Source organism: Andrographis paniculata, unplaced genomic scaffold (genome assembly GCF_009805555.1).
Source record: "Andrographis paniculata isolate CXL003 unplaced genomic scaffold, ASM980555v1 Contig64END, whole genome shotgun sequence".
NCBI classification, from domain to species: Eukaryota; Viridiplantae; Streptophyta; class Magnoliopsida; order Lamiales; family Acanthaceae; genus Andrographis; species Andrographis paniculata.
Window position 1 is genome coordinate 843,575 of NW_026137600.1, and position 11,243 is coordinate 854,817.

At 32.9% G+C, this 11,243-nt stretch overlaps 2 protein-coding genes across 2 annotated transcripts; both read left to right on the top strand.

The window, feature by feature from the left end:
• Positions 1-550: 550 nt before the first annotated feature.
• On the top strand, positions 551-3,711 carry LOC127261646 (uncharacterized). The gene is made up of 2 exons (XM_051289932.1): positions 551-658; positions 2,697-3,711. The coding sequence occupies exon 2, from the start codon at positions 2,713-2,715 to the stop codon at positions 3,517-3,519; it is 807 nt and encodes a 268-aa protein (XP_051145889.1). The 5' UTR covers positions 551-658; positions 2,697-2,712; the 3' UTR covers positions 3,520-3,711.
• A 737-nt stretch (positions 3,712-4,448) lies between these two features.
• LOC127261787 (inorganic pyrophosphatase TTM2-like) lies at positions 4,449-10,443 on the top strand. Its single transcript, XM_051290188.1, has 12 exons — positions 4,449-4,690; positions 5,320-5,710; positions 5,960-6,074; positions 6,264-6,459; positions 6,549-6,662; positions 6,739-6,912; positions 6,995-7,189; positions 7,913-8,035; positions 8,106-8,206; positions 8,285-8,390; positions 8,882-9,112; positions 10,012-10,443. Exons 2-12 carry the CDS (start codon positions 5,374-5,376, stop codon positions 10,222-10,224), a joined length of 1,905 nt encoding a protein of 634 aa, XP_051146145.1. The 5' UTR covers positions 4,449-4,690; positions 5,320-5,373; the 3' UTR covers positions 10,225-10,443.
• Positions 10,444-11,243: the final 800 nt, after the last annotated feature.

Here is an 11,243-nt window from a genome sequence, read left to right on the forward strand (position 1 = left end):
TTATTATATTTCACATTATTAATAAAAATATTTCTATTATTTTATTTTCATTTATATTACATAAATCTACATATAAAAAAAAATAAATGAATATATTAATTGAGAGCAAAGAAAATATAAAGTGTGTTTGTTTTGTAAAATATTTTGGAGAAATATTTTTTTTTAATTTGACATATAAAAAATTGTTTTATAATATAAAAATAATAAATATATATAATATACATAATAATTTTTTTGGAAAAATACCTATAATTTTTATTTATTAGTTCATTCATGCAGTAAAAATGTATTCAAAACTTTTTTGTACCAAATTAAAATAATAATAATATTTTAATATTTTTTTTTTTATAAAAAGTAAAATTAATATGTATTAATAATATATATTTGAAGTAAAATAGAGTAGATATAAAAAAAAATAAAAAAAAATGTAACGCTATAAATGAGTAAACAATTAAAAAAATAATTATATATATATATGTACTATTTTAGTAGAAAATAAAATAAGAGAATTATTTATTTTTATTTATTTGGCCTAATTGCTATCGTGCAGCAAAAGCTACCATCTTCAAGATCTCGCATCTCTCTGTTCGCCGCCGCTGCCGATATCCGCCGCTGCCTGAATTCTCTGCGACTGAGCAGCCAATTCCGCGTCTACTAGGTTCTTCCTCATTCGTCCTTCTTTCCTTTTCCTATATGCAATCAGTTTTTCTCTCTTAGTGAGATTTCTGCTTATTGATTTTTATTTTTATTATTATTTTTATGCTACCTTCCTTACTCTGATTTGATGATTGCTGCTTTGTTTCATATCACAATTTCCAATATTTGCATTTGGAGTCAGTAATTGTTTCGTCCGATATTGTTACTGTCTCGTTGCGAATTTATCAGATGAAGGATTAGGGTTTTGAGATATGCCTGCTTCGAAAGACTGTAAAATTGCCTCGGAAATTTGAATGGATGAATCTGTTTGTTCGATTTTTGTCAAATAAATAGGTTTACATATCTTCGATTTTTCCATGTTTGATTGAATGTATCTTCTCATCTGAATTTGAATTTGAATTGCACATTGTTCTTTATGGGATTGTTCCAAATTGAGAATGCTTCTCTGTTTTAATTTTTCAACTTCTGTATATATTTCAGCTTCAATTTCATTGTCTCGATATCATGAAATTACACAAAATCAATGGAAATGAGCAAATGTAGGTTATCATTGTATAGTTTGGTTGCTAAATCTTCGAAGAAATAATGTTATCCGTGAACAAATTGATTTCACATGTATAGCCTGCAGTATAGTGAATTAGATTGGTGTATGATTAGTCCTAGAGATCTGCCATTGCTGTTTCTTCTTCGAGTTTATTAATTTGATGGATTTAGCATTTCAATGTGTCTCATTGAGTTTGTGCGCGACATGAATTTGTCATCTTACCCAACTTAGATTTAGTTTGCTGAGAATTTTCAAATTCTTGTTAAGCTTTTGTGTGGTTCTTTTCAGTATGTATTAGGTTTGAGGCTTGAGTTTTTTGTTAAAATAATATTTGATGTGATGTTTTATAAGAAGAAAAAGTATATTTATATCAGGGAAGGGAATATAAAGTTCAAATAGTAGAAAATTGGATAGAAACTCAAAAGGAACAAACGAGTTTAATTATATATTGTCTTTTCTTTTTCATTGAAGTTGTATGTTTTCAATAATTGAAATTTTAAGGCGACCCAAGTTGAATCGTATGGAGCTTGATAGCGAAAGAGATATGTATGATATGATACTAATGTATTTAGTAGGGTATTAAATCGTAGACACTTCCTCTTTTGCTGTAGTTTCGACTGCACTACTCGATCCATTTTGATATTGAAAATCAGATTTTTGATATTGACAGCGATCATTCTTTTCTGAGTGAACTCGAAAGTTCCTTTTCAAGTTATTGAAATTCTAGTTATAGGAATAATCGATCTACGAGTGAAGATTCCGTTAGAGAAAGTTTACTTATGGTGTGTTTGTTTGGGGGTTCGGATTTTGGAGTAAGATTTGAATAGTAAAAGTTTTGAATTGTAATAGTTCTATGATGTGATATAAATAAGTATTGATGTGATATTTTAAAAGTAAAATTAATTTTTAGTATAATATAAAAAATAAAAAATAGGTGTTTGATTTGATATTCTTGGGGGAAAATTTTTGTGTGAATAGTACAAATCCTTCAAACAATTGTAGCTGACCGATTGGCAAACAACAGATGATTTTATTTCTTATTTTTCCCTAGTATCCCAATGAATGAGTTTCTTTCGACAGCCGTGGAAATTAGAATGAACATTTTGTTTGTACTATGTTTGTGCAATCTGTATACTCGTACATTATTTTTCTATTCAGTATTTCTTGTGTAATTCTTAGAGTGTGTTTGTTTGGGGGTTTGAATTTTTTGTTGGGATCTGAATTGAAATGGTATGATATGATATAAATAGGTGTTGATGTGATATTTTGAGTATAAAATTGATTTTTTTAGTATAATATAGAAAATGAAAATTAAGGGTTTGATTTGATGTTTTTTCACGAGGGGGATTGGGAAATTTTAGTGAATAGTAAAAATTTGATGGAATTGGATAGAAGAACACACTCTTAGCTTATTTTCATTCAATTTGTAGCTTATCCGTCGAGTAATGCTAAAAAATTACAGTGACAATACTTCTCTTGTGCCATTATTTCTCAGGGTAAAAAAAAAAAAGATGGATGATGTGATAACCGATGTCCCGCCTCCGTCGAGGTTCTTGTTGGATGATTTGAACAACTTCGCTACTCCGCCGCCGCCCCTCCCGTCGCCATTCCTCGTCTTCCCATCAGCTGATTCCGCAAAAAAGTTCTCGCCTTCGCTGCTCATCATCGCCATGTCGACCCCATCTCTCCATTTCTTACACCACATATCCTCGAAAACAGTCGTCGGGACGCTAATTCTCCCCGAAATTCCGTTTTCTGGCAACTCAATCGAACCGTCGCTTAAAGACAAGTCCTGCAACATATACACCCTCAACGACGACAGCGGCGGATCGATTATGATTGTCCTGGTTCAGTTCCCCGTAACTCCCGAAAGAGCCCATGCCGTCGCAAAGCTGCTGATCGGCGAAAGAATCGTACCCGAGCGGGTTCTGATTCTGGATTCAATTCGAAGCTCTAATTTCCGCGGAAAGCTCGACCCTGACGAGACGATTGCTTTCAAACTTGAGACATCCTTGGAGAGAAAGAATTCGGACATCGGAGAATCCCCGTTATTCAAAACGCTCGATTATTATCCTTCCGGAAGCGTCGTCGATGGTCTCGCTGCGGCCTTATTGAGTCGATGCGAAGTTAGGAAGATCAAGGCGACTTTGTGCGTTTCATGGCCCGATTTGGGGTTTCCCGTTATGTCGCTCGTCAAAATTTTGCTGCTCAAGAATGCGCTGTCGGGTGTGAGTCACGCCGTCGATAAGGACTATGAAATCGAGTATTTGAAGATGAGCCGGAGGAGGAAACAGGTCGATTCTGACTTGTATACATGATATAGTATCACGCAATATTCAGTTGTTTTTGTTTTTGTTTTGGTTTTTGTTTTTTTTTTGTTTTTTTTTTGTTTGGTGATCGAGACTTGGAAGTGTTTAAACATTAGGTTGTTTGGTTTTGAATGTTTTGTACTTGTGTTATGGCCTATTTTGATGATAGGCTCGACTGAAAAGACATTGATAGAATTTATAATAATTTACAAATTAGATTATTTATTATTTATTAAAATAAAAATAATGAAATTGTAGTCACAAATGGAGTATTTTGTATAGAAACATATTGTATTTTTTATAATATTAATTCAAAATCAGGTTGAAAGGACACAATTTTAATTTTTTTTTTTTATAAAAATACATTATGTGAAGATTATTATTTAAATAAAATCAAAATAAAATTTAAAAAATCACCATTATTTTTTTCACTTAATTTTACATAACAAACATCATTAAATCATCAATCAATTGAATGCCATGTTTACATTACTTCCTGAATTAGAAAAAGCAATACTATGTTAAAAAAATAAAAAATGGTCACGAGTTTATCTTATTTTAATAATGTGAAAAGCCGCAACAATTTATCGAGAAATGATAAAGGTGGAATGGACGAAAATGAAAAATATAACATGATATGTGGAAATGTGGGAATATTTTAATGGATATATATATATTTACAATAAATTTTTATATAAAACAAATGTAACGAAATTTTAAGTGGATAGTACTAAATAAAATAATTTAAAAATTATATGATGTGATGTATAAAAAAGTATATTTTATTTTATTTTTATTTAAGTGATGAGATAAAATGTGAAGATAAAGATTAAATATAATTAATTATTTTTTATTTTAATAATGTTGCCGTGGACATAGCAGAATTGGAACGGAGGATTAGTTATTTAAAAAACGAGAGAGAGGGTTTGGAAAAGGAATAAAAGAAATTGACGTAGACGTAGAGACGAAGTGCGGTCTCATTTGAAAGCGTGGGAATTATTAGAATTGAAGGATTTGCCAAATCCAGCTATGGTTATGGAGGACGAAGAATTCTCTAGGGCTGCTCCAATCCAATCTCCCCATTGCGCCCTTTTCTCCGACGCCATTACCATGCCTGATCACGAGATATCTCAATAGCATCGATTCACGAACGAACACAGCCCAATCATCAGCACTAGAGGTCGATCAATCAACAACGTTTCTCAATGTTTATTCATTTACTTATTTAATTTCGATCGATCGACGCTAATCAGGTTGTGTGTGTATGTTTTGAGGTGTGAACTTGTGGTTTATCTCGTTCCAGAATTGTTTTGTGTTTTTCGAATCTGTATTTCGAATTTCTGCCTTCCTGTATCTGTATGTGTATGTAGGTTTTGTGCTCTTGATTGGAGATGTTTCATTACGATTATAATATCGTTTTATTAATGGAACTTGAATCGTAGTCACTTTCTTTTGGTATATTGGATAAACTTGCTTTTAGCATTTGTATTGGATTTAGACATGTATATAACAAGTTTTTATGTGGTTGAGTGGTTTGGATATTTTGGATTAAATGTTTGCAAAAGTTGCTGAGGTTAATTTATCTTAAACATGCTTTTAGTGATTGCGGATCATGTTCTCGAATATGTTGTTTCGTCGTCAGCTGTGCAGTTCATAAGTGTTGTTGTGCATAATTCGTAGAAGATTTTTGTCGAAAGTAAGTTTCAAACTGATTAACCTATGGTTGGATATCACTGGAACTAATCAATCTATGGATTTTTTTGCTGCGAATGCACCATTCTGAATTGATTCATACCTCTTGCTTTGCAGGGTGTAATATCCTGCGTCTGCTGAAGAAAAGGAAGGTTGTTCAGTCTAGTATCGATGGCTACAGATGTTCCTGATGCCAAATTAGTGCAGCAGAAAACCGGGCTATTGAAAGATCAAGTTCAGTTGGTTAAAAGAAAGGACTGTGATCGATACGAGATTGCTCCATTTCCTGATAATTTGTCGTTTGCAAAAGGTTTTTACATTGTTGTTCGCGCGCTCCAGTTGTTGGCAGAGAAGAACGTTGGACTTGTGCTGATTGGATTGGCTGGACCCTCCGGTTCCGGGAAAACTGTGTTGGCTGAGAAGATTCTCAACTTTATTCCCAACATTGCCATCATTTCTATGGACAATTACAATGATGCGAGTCGAATAGTTGATGGAAACTTCGATGGTAAGGTGACACTTCCTCTGTTTTCATTATCATCTTTCAGCCTATTCCAATGTTGTTAATCGAAAATTTTCTTTCCATAGTAGATAATATGAAAAGTTATGCTTCTTTCGCTTGCTAATTTTCGATTTTACTAACTTGTAGAATCGAATGTTATGAAATCGAATTTTTTCTTTCCATAATTATCATGCTGCAATTATAACCTGGTTTGATCTTATTAGTTACCTTATCAAGAACTGTATTGTGTTACAGATCCACGCCTGACGGACTACGAAACTTTGCTGAAGAACATTCATGACCTAAAGGCAGGGAAACAGGCTGATGTCCCAATATACGATTTTAAAACCAGCTCGCGCACCGGATACAGGTAATTAATCAATCCTTCGATGTCATTTACACAAAAACTTTGATCCTCATGTTAGCACTCTTTCTTTTTGCTTAATCGAATGGATGTTGATTTCATTAATCCAGGGGAGAAAGTCAAATCGAATTTCTAATGGATCATCACTCCATTAGTGTTACATTTTTTCTGATTCTAGCATCTTGTTGATGGCAGGAAAGTCGAACTCCCTAGCTCCCGAATTGTGATCATTGAGGGCATATATGCTTTGAGCGAAAAACTGCGTCCTTTTCTGGATCTTCGAGTATCTGTAACTGGTGGCATACATTTTGATCTCATCAAAAGGGTTCTACGTGATGTGAACCGTGCTGGACAGCAGCCCGAAGAAATCATTCATCAAATATCCGAAACAGTTTGTCTTCGAAAATTCTATGATAAGCATACAATTCAATGCCTTCTTTCGATCGATTACTGCAAATTCACAGCTAATTTTCCTAACAGGTATATCCAATGTACAAAGCTTTTATCGAGCCGGACCTCCAATCTGCGCATATCAGAATTATCAACAAATTCAATCCATTTACCGGATTCCTTTGTCCTACATATATCCTGAAGGTAATCTTCGAACTTTACTATAATTCGATCAATGATGCTAGTGCTTTGTGGAACTAATTCTCGCATTTTCGTTTAGTCTCAAAGGACTGCGACTGTGGAGAAAATAAAGTCTGTTATGTCTGAAGAACACACCGAGTGCACTGAGCAGACTTACGACATATATCTTTTACCTCCCGGCGAGGATCCAGAAACTTGCCATTCGTATCTAAGGATGAGGAACAAGGATGGTAAATACAATCTTATGTTTGAGGTCTGCTTCTAACATCCACACATGTCGATAATTTTGCTTGTTGGACTAATACTGAAATCGAACAAATGCTTCTGAGTTGTAGGAATGGGTTACGGATCATCCATTTGTTATATCTCCGCGAATAAGTTTCGAAGTTAGCGTACGCCTTCTTGGTGGATTGATGGCCTTGGGATACACCATTGCGTCGATTCTCAAACGCCGCAGCCATGTGTTTTGCGATGAAAGGGTCTGCGTGAAGATCGATTGGGTCGAACAGCTGAACCATCCTTATATTCAGGTTAAGAGCATTTACAAACTTGTTTTTAAAGCTTATCGAGCATATAGGTAACTCATTTTAATCAGTAGAGCTGTAAACAAGCCGAACTGAGCCGAGCTTGTCATGTTTGAGTTCGACGCTTTTAAGGACTCAAGCTTGGCTCGTGGTCCTTCGTTTAGAGATATGAACTCAAATTTTTGTTTGAGCTCGGCTCGTTTAACAATTTTTTTTGTTCGTGTTTGGTTTGGTTTGGCTTATTAATTTTTTTAAAATAAAATAGAATTAAATATAATATTTATAAAGATAAATACTTATTAAATATTAAAATATTACTCCCTCCTTCTCACTAGTGTTCACCTCTCCAGTTTTGTTTGTTCCACTTATGTCACTTCTTTTAAAAAAAAAAAAAGAATTATACATTTTAATTTTATTTTAAACTTTGTTAATTTATATAATATTTTTTTAATTTTAATTAAACTAATTAGTTATTTTAATTTTAATTTAAAATTATTTTTACTAATACATTCTTAATTATTTACTAATTATATCTCTCTTAAATTATTGTGTCTAACCAGGAGTGAGGAAGTAATAAAATTTTTTTTATTAATATTGTCAAATCGTCCGCAAACAAGCTCGAGCTTAACGAACGAGCTCTTAACAAACTCAAACGAGCTGAGTTTGCAAACTGTTTGATTGTTTCACAGCTCTTATTTGATGTATTCGAAACTCTTCCGTACACGGCAGGTGCAAGGAAGAGATCGCGCTTCAGTAAAACACGTAGCCGAGCAGCTGGGATTGGAAGGATCGTACACTCCGCGCACTTATATCGAGCAAATCCAAATGGAGAAGGTCGTCGACGAGATTCTGGTAAGTCTCCGGCAATCTGTTAACACCCTATCTCTCTGCAAGACAAGATCCTAACCCGAAAGTTCAACAGGTTTTACCAGATGATTTGAAATCGAAGCTTTCTCTTGTCGAGAATCTCTTCTCGAACCAGAAGGAAACACTTCCCCGAATGCCGGCTAAAAATCCGAAGAGGTGCACTTTCTCATCCCATCCATTTTTCACATTCGAACTGCCTTAACATAACATGCTCGACATTATTTGTTTCGACAGTGGGATGTCCCGATCGTACTCAACAAACTTGGACAAAAACATGTCGGATATAAATATTGGATTCGACGACAGAACAACCGACTCGCCATCAACACTCGTCTATCAGGTTTATTCATTTCTTCTCAAGCTTTTCTATTTTGTCGAAAGATTATATATAATATGTAATTAATGATGCATTTTTCTAAGCTTTTAGATAAAATAGTTATTTAACATGATATATGAACGAGCAAGACTATATAGTACTTTCTCCTTCCGTTAAATTTATTTTCATTTTTCTTTTTTGTCTGTCCGTTAAATTTATCTCATTAGTAAAAAAATCAATATTTCATTATTACTCTTCATTCAATACTTGTTTACAACAAATATCATTAATTTTATTACATTATTTCTATTCATTCTCTTTAATTCTATTTTTTTTTAAATAAAATATTCACCGACATTCTCGCTTCCGCTTCGTCCACCGCTGCTCGCGCGGGGGCTTCCCTCTAAGGCGGAACGCTCATTTTTCTTAATTTTCATGTCGAGTCCAAATGGACTAAATATTGCCGACGGATAGAGTATGTAATTAATGATGTATTTTTCTATTGGTTTTTGCAGCGAGCTTTGACGCAACTTTCCCAAGTTGTCTCGAAACTAAGCTACCGGATGGACGATTTTACCCTTCACATCGAAGAGCTAACGAGCAACTTAAGTAGCAGTAGCTCCTCTCCCACCTCACTACTCGATGAATCCTTATCGTCGCCATCGTCCTTTAAATCCGGCTCGGAAGATGGATCTCCGACTGGACATCTTCTTCCTTCTCCAAAGACATCTTCTTTGAACAAAGAGGTACGAATCGAAAACCAACATTTGCATGAAAATATAATTTCCACGTTGTGTTTAAAGTAGTACTATAATTTTGATAACTTTCTTTTATTGTTATGCTAAGGATGGCAATGGGTATAGGAAGATCCTATTCGACCCGAATCTAACTCATTTATTTGGATTTGTCTTCAATTATTCGGTATCGAGTCGGGTCCGGGTATAGTGTACCCTTGTCGGATCCAGGTCAGGTCTCGGATCCAATGGTGGACCCTATCCGGACCCGAACCCCATCTGAATCCGATTAATATATTAATATGAAAAAATATTTTTTAAATAATATAAATTATATTAAAAATATATTTTTTAGTTTAAATTATTTATTTTATTATAATTTTTTGAATAAAATACATAAGTTTTAATATATGGGTCCAGATTTTGGTCCAATTTTGAATTGAATTTTAAGAATTGTAAAAGTTTTTTTCGAATATGTCAGGTATTATTCTGATTCGGGTATGATCGGGTCCGATTCAGATCTCAGGCCCAACAAGGAGTGTTCGGGTCGGTCCTCGGATCCAGCTGGATCTGACCCATACCCGATCTATTGTCATCTCAAGTTATGGTCTTACTCTTTTTTTAAAAAATAATATAATTAATTAATTATATTTTCTTTGTCCTGTATAAATAGTCTCACTTACCATTTAAGATTGTTTCATCTAAATAATCAATTTTCATTTATAATTTATATTGTCTCCACTCAATTATTTACTATAACTTTATTTTGAGGAAGTATTCAGTAGGGTAAGAAAAGACATTTTTGGGTATAAATGACGAATATTTTGGGAGAAATGTAGTATTGTCGAACATTGTGATTATTGATCAAAACATCATCCTCGATCACGGTGGACTTCTTTCTTTGTCGACAGATATCGAGTTTAGTAAGAGGACAGCGGCAAGTTATGCACCAGGTCGAAAACCTGTGCAAGCTTATTCGCGAAAAATTCGAAGAAGAGAAGAAGAGAAGCAAGAAAGAGGGTGAGAGTGATCATAGTAGTATTGGTCATATAACAACAGGTGCAATATTTGCATCAGTGGCTTTTGGATTGCTTCTGGTTAAGGGTTCCTTCTCAAGAAATTGAAATTGAAGTTTCTAAGGTAATAATAATATAATGCTTTTTGTTGAGTGAGTTACATTCAAATCATCAATTTTGATGTTTTCCATCTTTTGGTTCAAATTTTGATTTAACATAAATATATATATTACTTTTTCGTGTGTGACTGTTTTCTTAGTTATTGTAGATTGTGAGAATTAATGTTATTTGAGTAGGCTAGTTTTAATTATTTTATTAAAAAAAAAACCATAAAAGAACAAACCAACTGAATTGTATGTTGCGTATATATATACACAAACAGATGTATTATCAAGATTTTATTTGTTATCGATTATTGTAAATAATTGTTTGATAAATGAGGTTGATTTTATTTGTTATCGATGATTGTAAATAATTGTTTGATAAATGAGGTTTTGTTTGATGTAATAAAAATACGGTTCGGTTCGATAAACTCTTCATCACTATCATTATATATATATATATATATATTTATTGAGCACGATATAAATGTATAAACAGTAAAACGAAAATAATCAATTCGGGTGTGTTTACTTGTCAGGTTTTACACTTTATTTTACTATTCCTAACTTTTTTTTCATCCAAAAACATTAAATCAAACACCAAATTTTTATTTATTTTATTACGCTAAAATCTAATTTTAAAACATCAGGTAAACACATATTTATAACATATCAAACAACTATTTCAATTCAAAATTTTACTTTTCAAAATCAAAACCCAAAACTAAAAATTTTTTTATTTGAACTTAATACAAAACACAAGCAAGTAGTATTTGTTAAATTTTGAATAATAATCCATTCATCCCTTCTTAATTTATCCATTTGATCATTTTTAATTTATTAGTACACTTTTTTTTAATAAATAATACACATACACTTTACACAATATCGAATAATAAACATAAAGTATTTGAGTTATGCATTTCTTTAATCTATACTCCCCTCATCTTATATTACAAATTTCTTTATATAAAAAAATTACACATTTTAAATTTTCTAAATTTATTTAAAAATCATCCTCTCAGA

Coding starts and splice junctions, on each gene's coding strand:
- LOC127261646 (XM_051289932.1), top strand. CDS start 2,713: ATGGATGATGTGATAACCGATGTCCCGCCTCCGTCGAGGTTCTTGTTG.
- LOC127261787 (XM_051290188.1), top strand. CDS start 5,374: ATGGCTACAGATGTTCCTGATGCCAAATTAGTGCAGCAGAAAACCGGG. Junction 6,460..6,548: donor TTCATCAAATATCCGAAACA/GTTTGTCTTCGA, acceptor TTTTCCTAACAG/GTATATCCAATGTACAAAGC. Junction 6,913..6,994: donor AATACAATCTTATGTTTGAG/GTCTGCTTCTAA, acceptor TCTGAGTTGTAG/GAATGGGTTACGGATCATCC.